The sequence below is a fragment of the Sinohyriopsis cumingii genome, chromosome 1 (genome assembly GCF_028554795.1).
Source record: "Sinohyriopsis cumingii isolate HCF-2022 chromosome 1, ASM2855479v2, whole genome shotgun sequence".
In the NCBI taxonomy this organism is placed as follows: domain Eukaryota; kingdom Metazoa; phylum Mollusca; class Bivalvia; order Unionida; family Unionidae; genus Sinohyriopsis; species Sinohyriopsis cumingii.
In genome coordinates, this window is record NC_142961.1 from 148,264,974 (window position 1) to 148,290,885 (window position 25,912).

The 25,912-nt window shown below is 32.7% G+C and overlaps 1 protein-coding gene across 1 annotated transcript in view; it reads right to left on the reverse strand.

Moving 5' to 3' along the window:
- The window catches only part of LOC149808119 (cilia- and flagella-associated protein 61-like), a 161,920-nt gene that overhangs the window by 16,829 nt on the left and 119,179 nt on the right, over positions 1-25,912 (reverse strand). The window contains exons 23-24 of the mRNA XM_089973561.1: positions 13,095-13,218; positions 3,217-3,293 (exon numbers count right to left, since the gene is read on the reverse strand). Of these exons, the coding sequence (XP_089829687.1) occupies positions 3,217-3,293; positions 13,095-13,218 (201 nt within the window). The remainder of the gene's footprint in view (positions 1-3,216; positions 3,294-13,094; positions 13,219-25,912) is intronic.

The following is a 25,912-nucleotide window of genomic DNA, read 5'->3' on the forward strand; positions in this document are numbered from 1 at the left end:
TTGAGTACTGGATGATTAGGTTCTTGAAGCTTTTCAGCAATTTGAGCAAAATGAGTCACTAAACATATCTAAGATATCACTTGGACCGTCAGAATAACACCCTCATGATTGAGGGATACAATTTCAGTTTTACTTTTACATTTCCCTTCATCAAACTTGGTAAAAAGTTGTCAACAGCTTTATAGTTATTTCTATTTTCATTCAGCACTTTAAGTAGTGTGTTCTTTTAGTTCAATGTATCAATTTATTAACTTTATTCCTCCAAATGTTATATATTCAACTTGATTTCCTACAGATCTAAGATGGTCTCATTGTTTCATTGCATCAAAACGTCTTGGGTGTTCCAATGTGACTGGTGGTCTTAAACATACTGTGTATAACAAAAATAAAAGGATAAAAAAATGGATAAAAAAGACCACCAAACATCAAATCATATCTTCAAAGATTTTGACTGTATTTGATAGAATCTGTTTCTGATCTTTCAGGAACAGAGTGTGTGTGTGTGTTTTGGATTTTTAGTGTAGGTTTAACAGTTTTTCAGTCATATCGCTATAATGTCTGCAATGTGGCAGTTTATAGTTATGTCTAGCAATGGGGCATCATGCCGCAGATATGTAGCATGATGTCACACCTAGTCACATTATCCTTACATCAGGCTGACCTATCCTAACACTAACCGTATAATGCTGAGTGCCATGCAAGGCAGCTGCTAGTACCATTTTTATAAGTCCTTAATACGACTCAACCAGGGTTCGAACTTATGACCTCCCACATCTGAGCAAGAATTTAGTAGAATCAAAGTTTTGAAAAGATAAGTAATAGATTTATAGATATTATTTTTCATTGATTTGCTATCGACTTTAGCCTAGAACAGAATCTGAAACACATTCATATGTGAGAGCAAAGTAAACCTAATAAGATATTTGTTTGATATTAAAGAACTATGTATATATGTAGCAGTGTACTGAACTGAGAGTCTCTCACAACAGGACATTAACTTTGATGTGATGATTTAAATGTAAAGTGGCATTTGGTTGACCAGGCCATTATTGTGTCAAAATAGTATTAAACTGAAGCATTATGTTCAAACTGTTATTGAAATTTGAAATTGAAGATTTATGTCTAGGAAATTATTTCAATTGATCTTTTAATTTGATAAAATTGTTAGCTATTCAACCGTGAGTTGTTCTATGTATCTAGAGTGTCACAATTAATGACTGGGGGCTCGGAGTCATTAAATTTTAATGCACACCTTCTGCTGTATTATTTACAAAACTGTGACAATCACTCATAACCCTGTTAAAGTTCATGAAACAACAGATGTGATCAAAGTCATTCAATGTTCATGAAGCAACAGATGTGATCAAAGTCATTCAATGTTCATGAAGCAACAGATGTGATCAAAGTCATTCAATGTTCATGAAGCAACAGATGTGATCAAAGTCATTCAATGCTCATGAAGCAACAGATGTGATCAAAGTCAGTAAATGCTCATGAAGCAGTAGATTTGATCACAGTCACCAATAGATGTGACCAAAGTTATTTTCAATATACAAAACCACAGCAATTTCCATGCTTAAAGGAAGCATTGCACTTTTACTAAAAAACATGGTGATTTGTAGCTATGAAGTTATGAGGGTTTGCAAAAGATCAGAAAATATTAATCAGTAACAAATGACGGACACTAAGCCAACAAAGGAAGTGACTTTATAGCTGAGGTAAATGAGACATTGTGATCATATGTTAAAACATGGATTCTGGACAAGATCAGAAGAATAAAATACTGATACACTGGTTCTTCTTTTAATTATGTTTTTGGATAAAGACATATTTTGACAAAGATTATTAAAATTAACTTATACAAAAGCATAAAATCGGCCATAAATAAGTTCCCCCTCATAAACACATAAACCATGTAATGCATCTCTTTCCCTGACCTTATTTTGAGGGTCAGACAGACTCAGCATATGAATGTGGCACCCAGGTTTTAAGGTTACACAAGTTGCTGGTTGGTCCATCTTGCTGTTGTTCTGTATCGTGTATTTATATTATTCAATCAGGCATTCAAAAAATTATGTGCTAACACAGATTTTGATTCCATATGTTCAGGTGTCAGATATAAAGTGGAAACATACTTAACAAATTTGATGGCATAAAAATTACTGTGAGTAGTACACAGACCATGTGAATTGTTTGCCTTACTATGAGGTTATTCTACCATGTTTTACTATGAGGTTGTTCTACTGTGTTTTACTATGAAGTTATTCTACCATGTTTTACTATGAGGTTATTCTACCATGTTTTACTATGAGGTTAATCTACCATGTTTTACTATGAGGTCGTTCTACCATGTTTTACTATGAGGTTAATCTACCATGTTTTACTATGAGGTTATTCTACCATGTTTTACTATGAGGTTAATCTACCATGTTTTACTATGAGGTTATTCTACCATGTTTTACTATGAGGTTATTCTACCATGTTTTACTATGAGGTTATTCTACCATGTTTTACTATGAGGTTATTCTACCATGTTTTACTATGAGGTTATTCTACCGTGTTTTACTATGAGGTTATTCTACCATGTTTTACTATGAGGTTATTCTACCATGTTTAACTATGAGAGTATCATATCCAACAGTTATTTACAACATATGACATGACTTAAAATCATTTTCATGTAAATATAAATGACCATTTTCCTCTCAAATACATTTTGTATTGTAAGGCCTTACGTTCTCTCAAATTCTCACCTTTTTTTTTCTTCCTCTAATTGAATTTTTAACAAATATCTGACTTATTTTATGGTTCTAGACAATTAATTTTCAACTAATTAATCAGTAGGCATCACAAATTAAATTAATCCAATTCCAATGAGAATATACTTGTTTTATCTTTGAAAAGTTCCAGAATGTTATCAACTTTAATGAATTACTTAACTCTTGTTTTTTGGAATAAAATGATTTCTAAATGCATAGTTTTAACACTATAGATATATTTTTTCATTTTGTACAACTCCTGACAAAAATATCAAATTGGGTCAAAAATATTACAAGCCAATATGCAAATCTTTAATCTAATTAGAAGTTGTGTGACACCGGGGTATGGATATATAGGTATGTAGTAACCTGTGCTATATTTACATAAATAAATTAAAATTAGATTGAAAATAAGATTTGTATTCTATAATACAATCTCACCTTGATATATACTTACATAGTCTGCCTGTGCAGTTTGGATCTGTAATGGAATATCCTGACCAGGTTTGGAAACATGCAGGTAATGGTAACCACCTACAGTAAAAGACAATAAAACTTACATTACTTGGCTATAAATAATTTTCCACTAAAAATTCCTGCTATTTAACATCTCTCCGATTTAAACACATTGAAGTAACATTCAATATATTTTATTCAGGACTATAATAGCCAAAGGCTGCTTCATTTGTTCTTGTGAATCTTGAAAATATATTCTTCAATAAAGAATGCCAAGGCACCCCCAACTATGTTACTACACTGTGAGCTTCAATCCAAAACTGTCACATTCACAGATGTCCTTGTAGGACCAGCCCTATAACCCATAAGACTCTCAGCAATCTAAAACTGTCACATTCACAGATGTCCTTATAGGACCAACCCTATAACCTAAAAGGCTCTCAGCAATCCAAAACTGTCACATTCACAGATGTCCTTATAGGACCAACCCTATAGCCCATAAGGCTCTCAGCACTCAGATTTTACAGGGCAAAAGTAGGTACTGTAAAATGACTGTGCATTTTGTACTAGCTAAAACAATGGTGGTTCCTCCTCTTACAAAGCCACCCTTTCTCTGACAAATGATTGGCCTCATGTGAAGTATGACCTTTCATGAAGGCTTTCTCTGATGAACAAATGGCTTCACTTAAGTATGACTTCTTATGTGGTCTTTCTCTGATGAATGACAGGCCTCAAATGAAGTATAACATCTCACTGAGGTCTTATCTGAGGAATGATTGGCCTGTATGAAGTATGATCTATCATGGCAGTCTTCTCTGATATCTAAATGGACTCACTTAAAGCATGACCTCTCATAGGAGCTTTCTCCGATGAACTTGAATGAAGCACGACCTCACATTTTTTTCTTGTGATGAATGAGTGACCCCATATGAAGCATGACTGTTTTGGGGGAGACAAAATGTTAAACTGTAGTTACAGTGGTCCCGTAAACACTACAAGGTGCCACAATTTAACATGGTCACTGAAATAACACAGGTATAGTCATATATCTTATTATACAAGATGAATCTGGATGCTTGAAACTCAAACTTGATTCATAGCACCACCTCACTATAATGCCCTTCATTATAACACTCTTTCTTTCATAAAGGGTGTATGATCGTGGATTGCATTAGTTGTAAAATTATATTTTATAATGTAATTTTTAACATATTTTATTATAAACTCATTTCACTTTAAGGTCATTTAAATTCCATAGCTCCAATGGGCATCATTATCATGAGGGAGCACTGTATTTTTACTAATTTAGAGCACTTTGCTGATTATAACTGATTAGAATGTGATTTCACATAAAACCTACTCCATTACAATCTGTTTTGGCATAAGTCATACATGTTTTTAAACAGACTTGTTTATAATGTATTGGCTACCTTATCTGGTACACTTTATTGGCTCTACCAGACACTGTTAAAGTAAGGGCCTTTATATTTTGGTGTGGATCTAGTACACTTTATTGTCTCTAACGTACACTGTTAAAGTAAGGACCTTTATATTTTGGTGTGGATCTAGTACACTTTACTGGCTCTAAAGGACACTGTTAAAGTAAGGACCTTTATATTTTGGTGTGGATTTAGTACACTTTATTGGCTCTAATGTACACTGTTAAAGTAAGGACCTTTATATTTTGGAGTGGATCTAGTACACTTTATTGGTTCTAAAGGACACTGTTAAAGTAAGGACCTTTATATTTTGGTGTGGATCTAGTACACTTTATTGGCTCTAATGTACACTGTTAAAGTAAGGACCTTTATATTTTGCTGTGGATTTAAGTGACCTCTTATAAATAGCATCTATTTCAAGGACTTTCCTTTACTGAATTAAGGGGAACAACTGTATTTTGGCAAAAAATACAAACATGCATTGGATACTTTAATGACCAAATGGAGAAGAAAATAAAAAATATGAACTGTAGATTTAGAGACATCTTGTTTTCAGTACTCTGATAGATGTCAAATGGAAGATGAAATGAAAAATGTGGACAGTACGATTTTTAAATGTCACACTCCAGAAGTCAACTATCACAGAAAATAATGTGCAATTTATGACTAATGCAAACATTTTATTTTTTCGATATACTGTTCTTTAATCATAAGTGCAATGAATTATAAATTATTTTAAATGTTTAACAGTAAGATTGCAAAAATCTAACCAGTCATAAATTTCAACAGCCTTTTCAAAAACTGGTTAGCTATTATTAAAGACAATGGGATTCTTTATTAGCTGATTACCACATACAATATAATGTTGCAGGCCCATTGAAAGTACTTCAAAGAGATTCAATCTGATTAAATTCCTTTAACTTTCTAACCAATACTCTCAATTATAATGGTTAAAAACCATAAAATCTCAATGGTGAGCAAAATGGGTCAAGAGATTTCAGCCAAACAGATCTCATATCTTATGCATTTTTAAAACCATTCTGCTTATGCCTATGATTTTGTTCTGTTTTCACTCATACAATTTTATTTTCATCCTACTGATATTAAAATTTTATACACAGTAAAGTATGCTTTAGTAAACACCTTTCTAAACAAGGCCTACTCAAATAAGCAAAATATGTAAACCAATTTTCTAAAGTTTACTTACATATTTCACCTCTCTATCCAGAACACCTGTACATTAAAAAAATAACAAAATTTTGTGGCTCCGTAAAGTGCTTAAATGTCAAGTCTCACTGAATTTGTCATCAATCAACACTATGGTTGTATTTTTAAAAGAATACTAAATCTTAATTTTCAGAAGATAAAAAGTTTAATGTTAAACATTAATTTAGAGCAAGATAAAACTTTTATTCATTTTATTGGTTTGTTCTATTAAAACAAATTATGTGCTCTGGTAAAAGATGACATTATTACTGGTACAGTGGTTCTTTACTATAATACAGTTGAGGGGAACCATACAAAGAGTACAGCAATAAGCCGTGGTAAGGTCATTGTATAATGGGGTACATTTTCAGAGGACAGTGGTAGCTCACTGCAATACTGTTAAGGGAAATCATACCAAGAGTACAGTGACATAGGTAGGGTCACTGGTGTACATTCTCACATTACAGTATACTTCATTATAATACTGTTAAAGGGAACCCCCCAAAAAAAGAGTACAGTGATGCACATGAGGTAATTTTTATACTGAGGTACACTGAGGACCATAGTAAGGGTGGTTGATGGACCAGATTGCCATTTCACAGAGTTTGCGGTATATCTTCCCTGAGTTGGCGTGGTGAATGTGACATATGACAGGGCACCATTTAGTCCAGCACAAACTTGCGACCAGTACAATGGCATCCATATAGATCATACCTGTGCTATATCAGGAACTGTGTTTTACTATGGGACTCTATAGCAAGGGGCCATCATACCTGATTCATTACTATGCCTGTGGCTTGGGATGGATGTCCTATATTCGTCATATGTGGATCATGTTTAACCCACAATAGAACAAAAATTCAAAACAAAACATAATTACATGAATTGTGGAAATCCTGAATTATATATGATATCCTGAAGTTCTGACAATGATTGGACACATGTGACATTTAGTGAAAATTGGAACAGCTGTAATCTTTCAAAATCTAGCAACTCATATTTATTCATTTGGAGATGTAAAATTTACTTTAAAACATCAAATTCTACTGTTGGTTTATTTACTTGTAAGTCTTTTTGGTGTCCATATTAAAATATAGTTTTAACATCAAAAGTTTAAAATTATTGAAAAAACATGTATCAGTTGCACACATAATCTGATTTGAAGTGCACTCTTTTCAGATTTCTTTAAATTAATTGAATTACTCAGAGTCTAGACTAAATTTAAAGAGTTCCACAACACAAAGTGTATAGGCCCCATTGTAGCTAAACAAAAAATGAGCTGCAAATGCTGACACCCTAAATTTCAAAAAATCACTCCTAATGTTTCTCAATACCAATAAAATCATACAGGCATTTCTAACTTGAAACCAAAGTCAACCTTTGATGGTCAACTAGACATATGTTGAGCTTTTCCAGCATGATTTTTGTGGTTTACAAGGTCAAAACCCTTTGTAAGGTCAAGAAACACTGTACCTACAAGGTGACCTTGATCCATTGCTGTTAACCCATTATCCATCATTCTAGTTAGTAAAGTGTGGCATGACTGTCCTTCTCAAAAGCTTGATCATCATGAATGTAGTAAATTAAAAGAAGCCAGGTAGTTTCTAAATCAATTACAAACATGTCCTTATAATATTTTTGAAAGTGATGATAAAACTGATATAGGTCTATATTTTTCATATCAGAAAGATCTCCCTTCTTATGTATTGGAGTTACTTTTGCCAGTTTTAGCCTGTCTGGAACAACAGCTTTGGAAACACTTATATTGAAAATACACATAAGTGAAGGTGCAATCACTCGAGAGTTTTAGGAATTTAGCACTTATGTCATTTAGACATGTAGCTGTTCTGACATCAAGTTTGACTAATTCATTTAAAATGAATTCAAAACTTATTGTAGGTATTTTGAAGCAGTCTTCTTTCCTAAGTTTTGAGAAAATGTGCTTATTTAATTCACTGGAGAATCTTTTATGAGCTGTGAGATCCACAAATTTTTCATTAAAATTCACAAAGTCATCTTTGAGTGCATATGCAATTTCATGAGAATCTTGCTGAGTATCACCATTTTCATCACTAATACATGTAAGGTGGCACTCTACAGTTTTGCATTTTGCATAGGGTTAGGATTTTAAAGAAAAAGAATTTCCTCTGTTTTCCTCACTGGTTATACTGGCTATTTAAAAAAGACCTTGTATATCTTAGGTATAATTCAAAAAACCTTTAATTCCCTTTATTTTGGTATATGATTGATGGGTGTAATATGGGTTGTAGAGTATACAGCTTGGCCTTAGTCCAGATGTGTACCTTTCAAAAAAGTGCTAGCTCCACTTGGTCATTTTCACTTCCTGAACTTCAGAGGTAAATTGTATAAAAAAGAGCCGATTACTTTTTTTTACATTTTATATATTTGGTAATTCATTCATTGCACTTTCAGAAGCTGGTATTGTCTAGTCTGGCAAAATTCATTTTCCCTATTTTAATAGCTGCTATGGATAGTGTACTTTAGACTAATTCAGGCTGATTGTTTAGCACAAGGGAGCAGTCATTTTAGTTAGCCATGTGTTTAAATCATGTACAATTTCCAAAAGTACAATATCCAAAGAAATATCATCCACATTACATTAATATAATATAGAGGTATGCCACCATTCTCTCCATTTTGCATATTTTAAATGCAAACAACTTCACCTTACATACATCACTCTCTCAAAAGTACATAATAACTGGTGAGTGCCCCATAAATGACGAAATTCGCCTTTCAAGTCACTGAAGGTTTTGCAGAGTTTTCTGGGTTCTTTTTCAAAATATGATCTTATATTTCAATGAAATGGTAAATTTTCCTTGCCTTCTGAATCACTGAGTTGACTCTGTTTCTCCATAATCTGTAATTGTCCATATTTTTTAATTTATTAAATTTAACCCTTCTCTTAATAGCTTCTGTATATCACCTGCAATCAGATTTGGTTGACTTTGTTACTCGACTCTCTTGAAATTAATATGAGTGTGAGTGTTCAAGGTGTCAGTAAACATATCTATCCAAATGTCAAGAGCATCTGATGGGTCATCAAAACATTCAATTAATGACCAAGGGATATCTTTCAGTTCTTTAAGGAATATTTGTAAATTGAATCTTTTTATTATTCAATACTTGATATATATGTGATGATAAAGTTTACTTCTATGACTTAAATTTCATGTGCAGCATATAGGATAATGATCACTTATGGCTAATTGGGGAACTGCAACTTCTATAATATTGTCAGTGTTGTTAGTATGGATATGATCAATTAGTATTGCAGATACCTATGTTACTCTAGTGCCTACATAATCTAGCTGTTGATAATTCTGGGAATTCATGGTTTTAATCCAGCTTTGGGTCGTGTCATAAAGCAAACTATAATTATATTCACCTACTAAACAAACTTATTTGTTTTCCATATACCAAGTTTCAAGCTTATTTTGAAATATAGTATATCAAGCATGGTCAAAGTTTGGTGGTCTATATACACACCCTAATACAATTTGTTTTTGGACATTATGTCTCATTTCTAACCAAATTATTTCCATACCAATTCCTACAAGATCATGTCATCATCTGAAAAGAATGCGATTCTTAATGTGGACATGAAGTCCAACACCCTTTTGGAAGGTCTCTTTTCTCTGAAAACTGTAGTTAGGAATTTTAAGTTCACTGAATTATTTCCTGAAAGAAGTAGTTTGATTTCATCCAGATTTGGGAAAAGATAATGGATGTTTAAATGGCAAATTTTGAGATCTTTTTGGTTAAGCCACTTAATTTTTGAGATAATTCTAAGTTTTGATGGTTTGAAATGAATGATATGGAATATATGAAATAATATTTTCATTTCACCAGAGGTAATTCCATGGACGTCATCACTCAGTGGGGTATCCATAATTTGTTTTCTGTCATCACAGGGAGAATTACACTTAGTAAATATTGTAGTATGTTTTGCAGTTTCTGGAAAAATGTGTTTGGTTTTTAAATTTATGACCCCATTTTCATTGCTATTGTCTTAATACTACATATTTGAGTTGAATATTAAGGTGTTATGTCCATAATGTAAACAGTCACAACACTGAATCCAGTGTGTTATGAAATTTAAAGTTGTTATGTCTAAGTTGGGTAGATACTTTATCACTACTTGTGACAATGAGAGTTTTACACTGTAGATTGAGGGAACATATATTTTGTAGACTGAGGGAACATATATTTTTTCCTGTATTCTGGGTGGGTTTTGGAATCATTATTTTCTAACTTGGGATTTTCGTTTATTTTCATAAGCCTGCTCATTTCATTGATGTACTTTTGTGATTCTTCTGTCACAGTATGAACAATTTCTGTTGTCAGATTTATATTGTCTTCCTGCACTGATGCTAAAATGTCAGAATGCATACTGCTTGAAGTAGCACAGCCATATTTAAGCTGTATAATTTCTGACAGGAGTGAATCTTTGTCTTTATTTAATTGTTTTACTTTCTCTTTCATTTTTGTGTTGTCCTCTTCCAGAATAAGGCAATGGCTTGATTACGTCACATCTGATGGTTTTATTTGTTTTTTCAAGGTTCATAAATTTAGTCTTGAAATCAGACAGCTGTTCTTCAAGTATGACATGTTTATTCCACGCTGACTCCTGTTTGGTTTTTAAAGACTCATATTCCTTTGACTGTTTATTTGATTTTGCTGTCATTTGTGCAAGTTCTTGTTGAAGCATTTAAGCTGTCATGTCTTTTTCAATCACTTCAACTGTCCTTGCCATTCAAAGACTTTATCTGACTGAGTATCAGCCTTTGTGATGGCCTTGGGTAGCAATTTATTATTATTGCTTTCTCTAGCTAGTTCAGCTGGAATTTCCTGACCACTGTGGTCTTCAGTTTTTGGTTCATGATGGCAGGAAGATCTTACATGAATTTCCCAAGAGTCAAATGGTGTAACAACACTTATTTCCCTGTTTGAATTCCCAACGAGAGAGAATTGTACATGGCCCTCTGTTACATAAATTTCCCCAGAGTCAAATGGTGTAACAACACTTATTTCCCTGTTTGAATTCCCAACCAGAGAGAGCTGTACATGACACTCTGTTGCATGAATTTCCCCAGAGTCAACTGGTGTAACAACAGTTATTTCCCTGTTTGAATTCCCAGCCAGAGAGAGTTGTACATAACCCTCTGTTACATGAAGAGTAGTCACACAAAAGGTTAACATAGACTGGTTTGGCGTGCTTACTGGCCTACAAAATATTCTGATTGTTCCTGTGATGTCTTGTTTCAAAATAAATTTCTGCAGCTAGGAGATGAAAATTATTTTCAGTCATCTTTATAGTTAGGCCCTGAATATAAGTAAGTGTTTGTGGAACTATACAGAGTGAATTTGTAGGACTGCAGGTTTTCAGGTGAATTTAGAATTTTTAAAGATCAAGCCACTATGCTTGTTATATGTTAACTGACCATATCCTGAGGCCAGTTTGTTCTGCCATTCCAATATAAACTTTATATTACAAACAGTTATAGAGTTTGTCTTGTACTTTAGACTGTAATTATCATCATCAACATCTGACCATTGTATTGTGAGAGTAGTGTAATTTTCATTTTAAGAGAATCCCGAGAAGCTGCTACCTTCAAATGAGGTATCTTGAATCAAGTACAATGGATGGATAGAGCATTCCATGGTAAAACTTCACAGACAAAGTTTTATTTCTTTAGGTAATGTTATCATATTTCAAACAGAATGTAGATTAAGCCTTCTCAATACAATGCTAAGAACCAACATTTGTTGTAAAAGTTTAGAACCAATGGTGTGAAATGTGTCCTGTGAATGGAGTGTGAACAGGAATCATAATCAAGACTGACTCTATTACACAAAAGGTAATAATTGGCAGTCTGATACAAGATACAAGAAATTTTATTTAATGTTGGTGGTCTGAGTAAAATACATAAAACACTAGCTCTGTATGAGTTATTTTACCAACATAACAATAGTATTTCATAATTGAACAGACAGGTACACAGATAGTAAGATAGTACATATTTACTGTATACATGTACATGCAGACATTACTGTCTCAATGGTAATAGCAGATTAAAGACAATGCGACATTAGATAAAAGACAATACAACAGCAGGCAGGCTGTTCCTGACTTTGGAAGCATCAAATTTGAAAGAGAGCTTATCATACCTAGTGGTCATTTCTCTTGGTGATGTTGCCAGATTTTGGTCTCTTAGATTAGAGTAGGAAGATTTGCTTTTCTTAGTCATATGAGTTAGTAAAATCATCAAACACCAGTTTTAGTGCCCTATACTGTATTTTTCCATTTTGTCAGAGTTGTGTTTGCTACAGAAATGCCAAATAATGGTGGGGGGGCAGTACTTTAAACAACAGCTAACAAGACATTTGTAGATTAGTAGCTTTGTATAAGTGAACAAATGGTGGTTTAGATGTTGCAAGACGTTTAATTGTCTTTCTGCCATTTGACAGCACTTAGATATGTGGTTGATAAAATTTTGTTGGGAATCAATATATACTCTAAGGAATTTCACAGATTCTTCACATGGTATTTCATGGTTTTCTATAGTGATAGTAAGGTTTACAGAATTTAAATTTTTCTTCTACACTAAACAAAAGATATTCTCCATTTTGAATCGAGATGTTCATATCCTGATATTAACATTGCTTAAAAAATAAAATAGTACTAACAATCACTGAATCTGAATTTAAGAGATATGAGAGATATTATTACTCCTTGAAATATGGAATGAGTAAAACTGTTTATGAGAATATCCATAGAACAAAGGAACCACAATTTGCCATACTGAATGCTGGCTGAGCACATTTTCACATCAAAAACTAATTCATGCACAGCATTGAAAGAGAAAACTAATGTCAATGATTCATAAAAAGAAATATGATGTAGCCTTTTGGTCAAAAATATTTCACAGATGATGAATTAAACACAGATTTTCCTGGATTTTAACTGTTGCCTTCAGTGAACTGGTTCTCTGGCCAATTTTAGGACTGGATTTACATTTGAGCTAGGGCTTATCACAGTGGATCTGAGGTGTACTAAGGACAAAAGAGTCATAAAAGTCTTGTGTTTCTGGTATAAATTAATTGAAAGCTATTCCAATGACAAATGTTTTTGTGGGTGAGGGTTTGTTGAAATAGAAATTTGGTGTTCAAGGTATTCCATGTCTTCAATGCCTAGGAACAAAAATATTACCTGGTAAAAAGGCCCCTTTGATCTTTGGAAGCCTGTAGATAGGGATCAGATTTAAGGGCTCTTCCTGTGGGCCTGACTGGGGTTCCACAGTGGGGTCAAACTGACGCAGCATCTCTGTTGCAAGCTACAAATAAATGAAGAAACTAATCAGTAAGTAAATAAATAAAGATTAATCAATCCATACTAATCATAACATACTCTAGATATTAATCAATCCATACTAATCATGACATACTCTAGATATTTAATTAATCTATATTAATCATGACATACTCTAGATATATAATCAATCCATACTAACCATGACATAACCTAGATATTAATCAATCCATACTAACCATGACATACTCTAGATATTTAATTAATCCATACTAACCATGATATACTCTAGATATTTAAACAATCTATACTAATCATGACATACTCAGGATATTTAATCAATCCATACTAATCATGACATACTCTAGATATTAATCAATCCATACTAAACATGACATACTCTAGATATTTAATCAATCCATACTAATCATGACATACTCTAGATATTTAATCAATCCATACTAACCATGACATACTCTATATATTTATTCAATTCATACTAACCATGACATACTCTAGATATTTAATCAATCAGTACTAACCATGACATACTCTAGATATTAATCAATCCATACTAACCATGACATACACTAGATATTTAATCAATCCATACTAATCATGACATTCTTTAGATATTAATCAATCCATACTAAACATGACATACTCTAGATAATAATAAATCCATACTAACCATGACATACTCTAGATATTTAATCAGTAAACAGAATTTTGTAATAGTAAAGTGGTTATTGCAAAGCTATTGCTATATTTATTTTGAATCATATAAATTTTAAGAAATATTGTTTAGAAATATTTAACATTTGAAAAGAATAATGTTTTGTCCACAGTTTTATAAACCAAACATTTATTACCCTCAACAATTGCATTTAACATCAGGTAAAGTGAACTGACTGTTGATCATTTTATTGATAAATTGTTAACAGTCTTTGAAATACCAGAAATTGGAACATTTGTTGCTAAGGCTGTTTGTCAGATTATTGTGGATAAAACACACACAGAATTCTCCAGTGAAATTCAAAGTTTGAGAGTCTTGTTGGCTAAAGTTCATGCAGGACTTGAAAAGAAGGATGCAAAAAATCAAGTTGCTTGAAAATCAGTTAGATAACCTACATCAATACTCATGACAACAGAGTATTTGTATATATGGTGTCCCTAAATCCAAGTCATATCCTAACCCTGAGTCAGAAATTGAAATGAGGACAGTGAAGATCCTGATGAAAAGAATACAAATGACATTTAGAAGAAACGAGTAAATGAAAGAGATAGGATAGATTTGTTTGTGCATAAGCTTGCAAAGAATTTGGGTGTAAATTTGAAAATTGATGACATTAACAGAAGTCACTGAATAGATCCATCCAAACAGAAAAATTGACCATAATGTAAGTACCTGGAATGGTGAAAATGATCTAAACTCAAAACCAACAAGCTGCCCTTTCAAATATACTTAAATAAGGATTTTACAAAAACAAGAGCTAATGTTGCCAAGCAAGAAAGAAATCTAAAAAAAGGATGGGAAAATCAAAGATACATGGATGTGAAAAGGAGTGATCATCAAAAAGAAGAATGAAATGTTCAACTGAATCCCAACTTGGACACTAGTGCTCAAACTGAATCCCAACTTGGACAGTAGTGCTCAAACTGAATCCCAACTTGGACAGTAGTGCTCAAACTGAATCCCAACTTGGACAGTAGTGCTCAAACTGATGGATAACTTCAGTCTTAAATTTTGTACTTATACACAACCTACAGCAACTTCCTAACTAACACAGTCCCTGAATTCTTGCAAATCCACCACTGATCCATCTGACAATGAACAAAGCTCTATGCTATTCTAAGCACGCTGCATACTCATTTATTCAAAGTTAACTGCAAACAACACAGACCCTGATCTGCCCTCCATTTTGGGACCCTTATTGTATTTCATTTTCATTAGTGATATCATAGAAAATATAGAATTATTGATAGGACTGCTGATAATACAACATTATATATGATAGTCAATAATCATGAACTCAGATATTGAAATGATATATGAATAGTCCAGATGCTGGCTAGTTCCATTTAATCTGGATAAATAAGACTAAATCAATGATATTATTACAAGAAAAGGACCATTAACACTAACCTATATTATATATGGCAGAAAGAATACAAAACGTAAACACTAGGGCATAATCTTAGCCAGTGACGTCAATTGGCATGCATGTATTAAATATATTTCTGATAAGGCTGGGGAAATTAAAATGTTTTATAAAAGTTTCAGGTTCAAACTGGACTGATTGTCTTTGGGAAAACTGCATAAATCTTTTATCTAACCAAATTTGAATATGCTGCCCATTTTTGGAACAAATGTACAAATGTAGGAGAAAGAACTCCTAGAAAAAATAAACGTCAAGGCAATGAGAATAATAACAGATACAACCGAAATTACATTCCCTACACAACTGGACCATGAAACTTGCGTCACAAGCCTAAACTCTCACAATTACAGGTATAAAGTGAACCAGTTATTTAAAATTTATCACAGATTAGCTCCAATATGTCTTCAAGATGTGATTTAATGTTTAATTCCAGAACATGAAATCTACTCCACTCAATCAACAAACACAGACATAATCCTTAAACAATACTATTAGAAAATAATCACCTTATATAAATGAATATAATAATTAAAACAAGTGTTAATTGACAATGGAATATAACCTGTCAGTGCCCTTGGCAATTAGGACGATTATTCAACCATGATGTATATGAGGAAAGACTGCAATCACCATGTAACCTCTCTCCCCCTCTCCACTGCCAATACTACAGGAGCTTCACAAACACCACTCTGAATACACACAAGCTTATGTACTGTGTGATGACTCTGTGGTCATAAACTATAAAAATGTTGCAAAATCAAGAAATTTTGAAAAAAGTAAAAAATTAATGTCATTATCAAAGTTATAAAATGAAAATAAAAGAGGAACTTAAGTATTATGAGACAAGTCCACAATAATCCTTAAATTTTTTTATATTCAAGTCAAAAGAAGAATCAAGTGTTTTGAATGAATTTCAAATCCTTGAATGCACTGGTCTGCCATCAGTCCTGATGTAGCAAAATGGCGTTGTCTAGAATTCCTCTGAATAATTCACAATAGTCCCAGAATAAAATTGTATCCAATGAGCACTTTGAAATTCCAATGAATAATCCAAACAAATGTTTCCTCTCAATATATATGCTGCATTAAATATGTCTGAAGAATTATGTTACAGCAAAAACACAGAAATAAGACCAACAAAAACTGTCCAACTAGATGTACTAATATACAAGCATAAATGGTGGAAATGCATTTTTCTACCACTCCTACATGACAATTTGCAGATATCCCACTTTTTAAAAGAACCCACCTGACCTAACCCATCCAAAAGGAAATAACTTAATTCTACTAAGAACCCTGATGTCCCCATCAGCCACTGAAAAATTACCCCAAAACATGTCATATTGTTTACTACTATTATTATTAGTAATTTAATTATAGGTGTTGTAGATTCTATGCAATCTTGGCACTTTTAATATCTTAGACAAAACCTATACATATACACAACAGATAACTACAACTTAGTCATAAATAAAATTTAAAAAAATTATAGATATACATAACAAATGACTAACAATATTGCTGCATTCATATTTACTCATAATTAAAAACTTTTTGTGTACTTATAAACAAGCATAAGTGGTGGAAATACATTTTCTACTGCTCCTACATGACAACTGGCAGATATCCCACTTTTTACAAGAACCCACCTGACCTAACCCATCCAAAGGGAAATAACTTAATTCTACTAAGAACCCTGATGTCCCCATCAGCCACTGAAGAACTACCCCAAAATGTGTCATCATGTTTACTACTAATATTATTATTAATAATTTAATTAGAACTGTTGTACATTCTATGCAATCTTGGCACTTTTAATATCTTAGACAGAACCTATACATATACACAACAGATAACTACACCTTACAGTCATGAATAAAAATTTTAAAAATTATAGATTTACATGTACATAACAAATGATACAACAATATTTTTGCATTCATATTTACTCATAATTGAAAGTTTTTTGTGTTCTTTTATCTTTTTAATTATAATAGATGAGGTTAATGTTGCATGTAACTTGCGTCATTTTAATCATCTGCTGCTAAAACTGGAGGAATAGCAAACATTATGAGTCTGCAATACACTGGTTTCGTAAACTTAATCAATTTTTGATTCATGACATGTTAATCCAAATCACATTATCAAAAAGATAACAATGTGTATGACCAAAATGATGTAATAATTGTGTCAGTTGATTCTGTTATATTAGTATGGGTAAGTAAGCACATATCTTGAAGTCGCTATGATCTTTTTGGGGTCTGATTCCTTTATTTTCATCTACAATCTGTTACCAAAAATTATTAAAACATTTTGTGTATCATTTTTCATACTCTAAAATGAATTATATTTTTTGTGTATGAAATATTACATTAACTACAGTATGCTCATTTTCCATCTAATGACCTTCTTCCTGAATCCAAAAGTAAGCTGTAAAAAAACAACTTTGGCTTTTTCTGGTCCAGTTATTTGCAACTATTCCACACACAAAAAACATGTTAAACAAGCATGATCAGTGTTTTTATTTTATTAGTGATATTTGCCATGTCCAATTTTGTTGTATGTATACACTGTTTATATGTATGTTATGTATGTAGTATATAATAGTATGTGTGTGTGTGTGTGTGTGTAAAAGGTTTACAATTACACATGTTTGGGTGCATAACGCTTTGTGTTTTGAGTTCATAGTCTGATGCTTCTGTGTTTATTAATCATTAATACTTGTATTATAAAACACTTGTTTCCCAGCTGCATTTGATATATTTGTACATACAGAATTCCCTCACTATATGGGCTTTCATTATAATATGGTTCCTATTATAAAGGGGTCATGAATCTCATTATTATTATTAGTGACATTAATAAAAACTGAAGAATAATTAAACAGCCATCTGTTTGTGTGATAATATAGATTTTGTGATAATTTCACAATAAGTGTCAGTGCCAGTTAAATTAAGAAAATTATAAAATCATCAAAAATAAATCTTCTGGCATTTATGTAATTCTTGACTCCTTGTTTATCAGTCAACATTATCAAGTCAGTTGAATATCATCCACTCATAACTGCAATGATATTTTAGTTCCAATATTCACAACTGTTCCTTTTTCAAATTAGTAATACATAGGAACAATTATGTTCCACGGATGCCATTGTTAAGAGAATAATCTAGTACATTATGCGCTGTAACTACATGTCATTTTACTCAGTATATTATCACTTTTATCAGTTACACTGCTTTTAGCATCCATCCATTTACTATCAAGATGAGATGATGTATTGATGTCTCTTATGCCATTCAAAAATCAATTTCCTGAGTGAAAACAAAACTGTACACACACAGGTTATCAATGAGAGTTTTCTCTTCATTTTCTCTGAAATGCCACATATAGTCATGTCCCCTAAAGTAGTTAATTAGACAGACATCAAATATCAAACTTTGGCACATACATACTGCATGTTTTTTTTAGTTTAATTTTTGTACTAAATAACAATAATTGATGGATAATTTTACAATTTGTTGTGTCTGACATTGTTTTTTTTAGCAGGTTAAAAAGTGAAGTATCAATTGTTTATGATGTATGTAATTATTTATGTGCTTTTTCTGGTGGTGGGGTGTGGGGAGAAACAGTTGCACAAAAATGAGCTGATGTTAGCAGCATGATAAAAATGAACTATAGGGGTGGGGCTAAGTGGTTACGTGGCAAAGGTGATACAATAAATGAGATAAGGTACATTTATTTTAAAGGAAGATATTGCTGATGACATAAATGCTGACAACCAAACCCATGTGTGTCAAAAATTCAGTGGCCACAACTCCATTAAATGACGACAGAAATCTGATTATTAAATTCCACTAAGTGTACATCCATCAAAAGCTGCATATAAAAATTGGGGAAATCAAATAATAATTAAAGGAATTATTGTGCACAAAATATAAAGTTAAGAATTTTGACATAATTTATAACAAAATGTCTTGGCAAAAAAGACCTTTCAATGTCATGCAAATTATACTGATCCAACTTCAAATATGATTGCCATTGCAAAAAATATCTTAAAAAATTAAATTACTTCTAAAAAAAACTTAAATAAATTTAACTAAATTTAATATATTTGTGTCCTTGCATGAAGTTTTTAATTTGTACAAAAGATACCAATCCACACTAAAAGATGGCCGCACTTACTAAAAAAGAAAACTTTTCAATGACTCCTTGTCAAAGAACAGAATGTTTATTAACTAACTTATACCTCTGGCATCTACTACAGATTACAATTGTACTATGATGTTTAGAATTTTTTTGTTTGTTTTTATATTACACATACATAAACATTTTTCTACAAAGTATAAGGGTATGACACGTGTAGTGTAAAGACACTACACCCACCAAGAATCTTCAATTTCCAATCATATGAGATATAAACATTTGGCTGAGACAAAAAAATGAACTGAAGTAATAAGAAAATTTTTAAAAGGAATAAATTGTTTTAACTCCTGACAGATGCACATTTCTCAACCAACTGATGAGAATAATATTCATTAAAGTATTTGTTTCAGTGGTGATTATAAACCTGGTCAAAGACAGATCCTCATATGACCAAGATCTCATGAAGTCACTTTATGGTTTACTTGAATGAGACCAGTGATTTCCCCCAATTTTACACTGTATCACTCCATCAAAGTATATCTGAGATGGAATTTTCTTGAAAATCCATGAGATGTTCTGATTGATCATAGTGTCATGATAATAAAAGAGCTGAGAATATGTGATACATAGAGAGAGAGAAAATAAAATTGTCCACATTGCATACCATACAGAGACCTACTGTAAATAAGTACTACCAGTAATCTTTTAGGACTGAAATTGGCAGATACTTCATCAAAAGTAGTTTTTTCACCAAACATTTGCCACAGACTATTAAACCCATTTAGCAAATTGAAATTTGTTTTTTGCTACTAATGCACAGGATCATTCGTAGAAACATTAAAGGCCATCTTGCCAGGAAGCTGTCTTCCAAGTTGGATTTAAAACTGCTTTAGTTGTTTACAAGAAGTTGAGAATATCAATTTCTGATGGACTGAGACACAAGGATGGATAATGCAGGTTTGATGTTAGCCATTCCATAATCTCATTTAGCCAGGTGAGCTAAAAATTCTAATTTTGAGAAATAACAAGACTGAACTTAAGAATTCAATGTTGTACAGATTTTTCTGTAAATTTAACATGTAGTTTAACAATTACAAATAATGAAGATGAGTAAGTTAATCATCGCAGTTTATCAATATAGTCACAGTATTTAAAATTGTAAGATGTTTTTTAAAGAGCAAAACCTTAAGTAAAAGACTTTGGAAAATACATTTCTCAGTGCATCATCAGAACACAGAACATGCTGAGATACTTAACAAATACATCGGGAAATAGCAAAACAGCACATTACATTCCAAGTGTACCAAATTTTGTTTTAAAAAAACCCAGTATGACTGATAGCAAAACCAATAAATACCTGAACATACTCACTTACAAGTCTGGTCCAACTGCAAAACAACATAGAATTTGATCTGAAATTACATAATATGCCAGCAGATCAAGGTTTATGATTGTTCTACTGATCACTCCAAACAAACTGCACAGACCCAGATCTTCTGGCACATTATGCAGTTTGCAGATGGACTCAACTTAGAAGCGAGTATCAACAGTAAAGGCAAATTGTAAACAGCTAGGCAAATGTTCTACTACAAAGCAACAGCACCTGGGGCATAGGTTAATAGCAATAACTATTCAAAGACAATTTCAGTATCTTGTGATAACTATTCATAGATAATTTCAGTTTCTGCAAAGAAGTATATTCATCCCATCACACAGGGAGAAGTGGTGGTCCAATGGTTCATGTGCTAGACTCATAAGCCAAAGATCATGGGTTCAAAATATGCCCAGATCAACTTGGGCTGATTGCTGTGGTGTGTCTCTGAGTAGGATGCTTAACATGGTCTCAGCAATGTATAGCCTTTCATGTGTTTTTGTGCCAATATATACCCAAAAAACAAAGAAATCATTCCACAAATTATCATTTTTGATGCTTATATTTCAACAAGCTTTTTTTGCTTGGTATCAGCCAACAATTCTTAAATTTACACTTCTATGAAATATTTCATTTCCAAACAAACTTAATTTTAACACTCATATAATATGGATGTAAACAGAAACATAAGGTGTAATGGAATGCAAATTAAAGCTGGAATTAATCAACATGTACATATACAATAAGGGAACAAAGCAGATCACATTTCATTCATGGGTGAAATATGATGTTGTTCATTCAATATTTAACATATTTGTTCCAAATTGACACGCTATGTTGATCATTGGGAAAATCCATTCATTAAAGTGCTTGAAACCTGCAAGATGGCTCCATGAAACTGAATCAACACAACAAAATCCACTGAAAGTATTTAAATTCCCTTTTCATACCATTCATTTAAAAACAAAATAATCAAGTATGGCCTAGGCCTCATTTAGGATTTTATTATTAATGAGAGAATCAATCCAGGGTTTTTTGCCAATTTATCACATGAATAATTCCAGGAATGAATGTATAGTCAGGTTTTGTATGCTGCAAGATCTAACTGAATGATCCGATACAGAGTTAACAAAATCAATTTTACATCAAACAAATTTCAATCAACTTAATCAATTGTTCTGTATTAAAAGCTGACTACAATATTAATAACAGTTTTCCATTGTATTAGGAATTCAGCATACACCGATGAATTGAATTTGGAATTGATTTCAAAGTCATTACTTCTGGGTAACCATGTACACTTTACAACAACAACAAAAAACCTTGCTTGCAGTTTGAAGTTAAGAAAGAAAAATCATAGTTAAACAAAATTAATAAGGAAAGCAGTGAAAATATAGCATAAATCTATCACTCTATTAGATGTATAACACGAGTCAGAAGGCTCCAAAACAGTATTCATGTCTCATTATAACATTATTCATGGTATCAAATGAGAGGATATTGCCTTATCGTGAAGGATAATGCCTTACAATGCGGCACATGACACATATAATTTTACTGCCTTACAATGAAATGGAATCCAGGACCATTCTGGACTTGTAATAGTATAATCAAAGGCTTTATGGTCAGGTTGTGTTGTATTAGAATCTGTTAGCTTTGTACTTTCCTAGCAAAATAAATATGAATAAATGTATTGTGTTTTGCTTTTATGCCTAGCACTGACGCACAAAAGAAATTTATAACCAAGATATTAAAGGAATAATTCTACTTTAGAAGAATGTAAAAATCTATATGAAAACAATCCTCATCATTAAACAAACTGGGAAAACTGGGGCCTCATGAACCATGACATGGAGACAACAAAAACTTGAACTTCATAGATCATATATATTTGTGGTTGTACACAAAATAAAACAATACATTATGCTGACAATCAAAATGTTTAAAAATAAAAATTAATACCATACATACATGCTTATAAGTTTGATCTGCCATCACATAATGTGTTGGTAGATCTGAGGCTATGTCATTTGCAGTTTGTTTCGAGCAATCACTTAGGATAACAAATATTATGTCCCATCAGATCAGGGTCTATATTGTTTGCTGGGAGCAATCACTCAGGATAACAAATATTATGTTCCATAAGATCAGGGTCTATGTTGTTTGTTGGGAGTAATCACTCAGGATAACAAACAATATGTCCCATCAGATCAGGGTATATGTTGTTTGTTAGGAGTAATCACTCAGGATAGCAAATATTATGTCCCATCCGATCAGGGTCTATGTTGTTTGTTAGGAGTAATCACTCAGGATAACAAACATTATATCCCATCAGATCAGGGTCTATGTTGTTTGCAGTTAGGCCTGAATTAAAATATGAGTACTGTAAATACAGCGTGTCCTAACTGTATTGCAGATCTGTATTTATTTTACAATACAAACTTGTATTTATATGAAATATGTACTCCTCACTGCACATATACTGCATATTGAATTTCTGTTATAGCAATAAGTTGAACTGTGCTTTCATGTCCATAAAAATCTCAAACATTTTCATTGGTTTTTTTGTGCAATTTGTTCCTCTGCTTGCAATATTTTCCAATTACCTGAGATTTCAGAAATATTTTTAAACAAAATTACTGGTAAGCTGCATCAAAATATAGAATTTTTTAGGAAATAGTAAGTTTAATATGATTTTGATCATGAAAAAGTCACAAAAAAGTCCCAACTTTGGATTATCTATTTACATATCTTTAGCCACAAACAAAATTGGTTGATGCAAAAAATCTGTACCAGAAATGTGCCTGTTTTATTTAGTAAAGCATTCACTAGATCAAAATATCCTGACTTTCTTTAAACAAAACATCTTACAAAATTATTTTTAAAAAATGCTGAATAAATTCTACATTTTTGTAAGACTTGATGACCAAGCAATTCATATTATTCAAAGAGTTTCCAAACTTTAATTCAAATTAAACATGACTGTAAGATTTAATTATCACATGATGAAAATGTATTAAATGATTTTATTCAGTAAACTTCAGAATCATGTATTGATCTGATCTCAGAATATTTAATATATTAGGCCATTTCTTTGTATCTTTCATGATGTCAGTTGTGATGTGATATCATACTGCAGGTTATTTTTGTGGAAGTAAAATTTAATATTTTTCAACTGTGATGATTTATAATTCAACAATTAAGGATATAGCAAAGGTTTTATTTTAGTGACAATAATTAACAATATTTTCTACTCTAGCAAAAAGTTGGGGTTTTTTTGCCTGAGCTGAATTAGTATATAGTACACACACAACACCCTATTGAAGACAGGTCAAAATAGTTAATCTACCATTGAAGGAGAGAAATAATCATGCAACAAAATCGACTCATTTGATTGACACATCAGTCTGTTCAATTCAAAACAAAAATTTATTAGTACAGAACTCCGTAAATATATGGTCCTCCAATACAGCACCATTTCTAGTATAAGACAGGTATGGTCATTTCATGCAGTAATGAAAATTATGTGTAAGGTGCTTCTTCTCACTATAAGGCAATATACTCCATGTCTTCCATCAGCAGCATTATCATGAATGAGTAATGTACCATGGCGACAAGTTAATCTGAGATATTGGCTATTAAAACTCCTTATCAAATTAATGTATCAAAGACTGGGTGTCCTGCAAGGAAGAAATATCCATTTGAATACTACCATATATATATATACTCACTTATAAGCTGAGTCCAACTGCAAACAATGCAGACCCTGATCTACCATCCCATAATGCACCAGCAGATCAGGGTTTATGTTATTTGTTATACTGATTACTCCTAACAAACTGCAGAGACCCAGAATTACCAGAGCATTATGCAACAGCAGATCTGTCTCTGCAGACGGCAGTTAATTTGACTTACAAGCAATTATAAAAGGAGATACTGCGATTCATAATACAGAAGCTCAGGAGCTGGCTGTCAGAATACAATCAAGAAGACAGTACGAAGTGAAATGGAAGCAGAGACTTGTACAGGCAAAGACCTGAGCACAGGAACAGTGTCGTCAGGAGGAATGCAAGATATAAAATAAAGAAGTCAACAAGAGCATTTGGAAAGATAAGTGGGAACTTGCTGACAAACTTGCCACAGATGCACAGAAAGCAGTGAAAATAAATGGCATGAAGACCCTCTAAAATATCACATGGTAATTATCAGGGTGGAAAATGAATACCAACAAGCCTGTATGCAGAAAGGATGGGATTAACCTTGAACATACTGGCAGATCACCTCAATGGTGGAGGAAGCACATCAGCAGTGTACTCAGAGGCACACCTGTGGATCACTCAGCCATCATTGACAAGGAAAAAGATCTGAATATCAATGTAGGGTCCATTACCAATGAAGAGGTCATACAGGTAGTCAGGAAAATCGAGATTGGTAAAACTCCTGGCCCAGACAAAATTCCACCTTAAGCCTTAAAAGTAGATGCCATGGTTACAGCAGCCGCCTTGACTGACCCTCGATGGGAAATATCGGACAAAGAAATGTCATAAGAGTAAAGGAATGGCTACATTAACAATATTTCCAAGAAAGAAGACCTTAACTACTGCCAGAACTGGAGAGGTATTCAACTCCTATCCCTACCATGCACAATTTTAAAAAGGTTGATTTTGGAGATGACCAGGTTTGCAACAGATTCCAGGCTGAGAGAAGAACAAGCAAGATTTCTGGTCTGGGAGGTCATGTACAGACCAGAAAGCAGCACTCCATGTTATCACAGAACAGTCTCTAGAATGGCAGTCATTTCAGTATGTAGTTTTTGAAGACTTCAGTAAAGCATTCAACATGATTGGTTGACTTACTATCTAAAAACACTGAAATAATATGGCATCCCAGAGAATATTGTCAGGATTATCCAGTGCCCCTACAAAGAAGCAGCCTGTTGTGTCATACGCTACACAGACTTGTCTACTTCTTTCTCTGTTCACACTGGTGTGAGGCAATGGATGCTTACTTTCAATGACGATCTTTGCACTAGTTGTAGACTG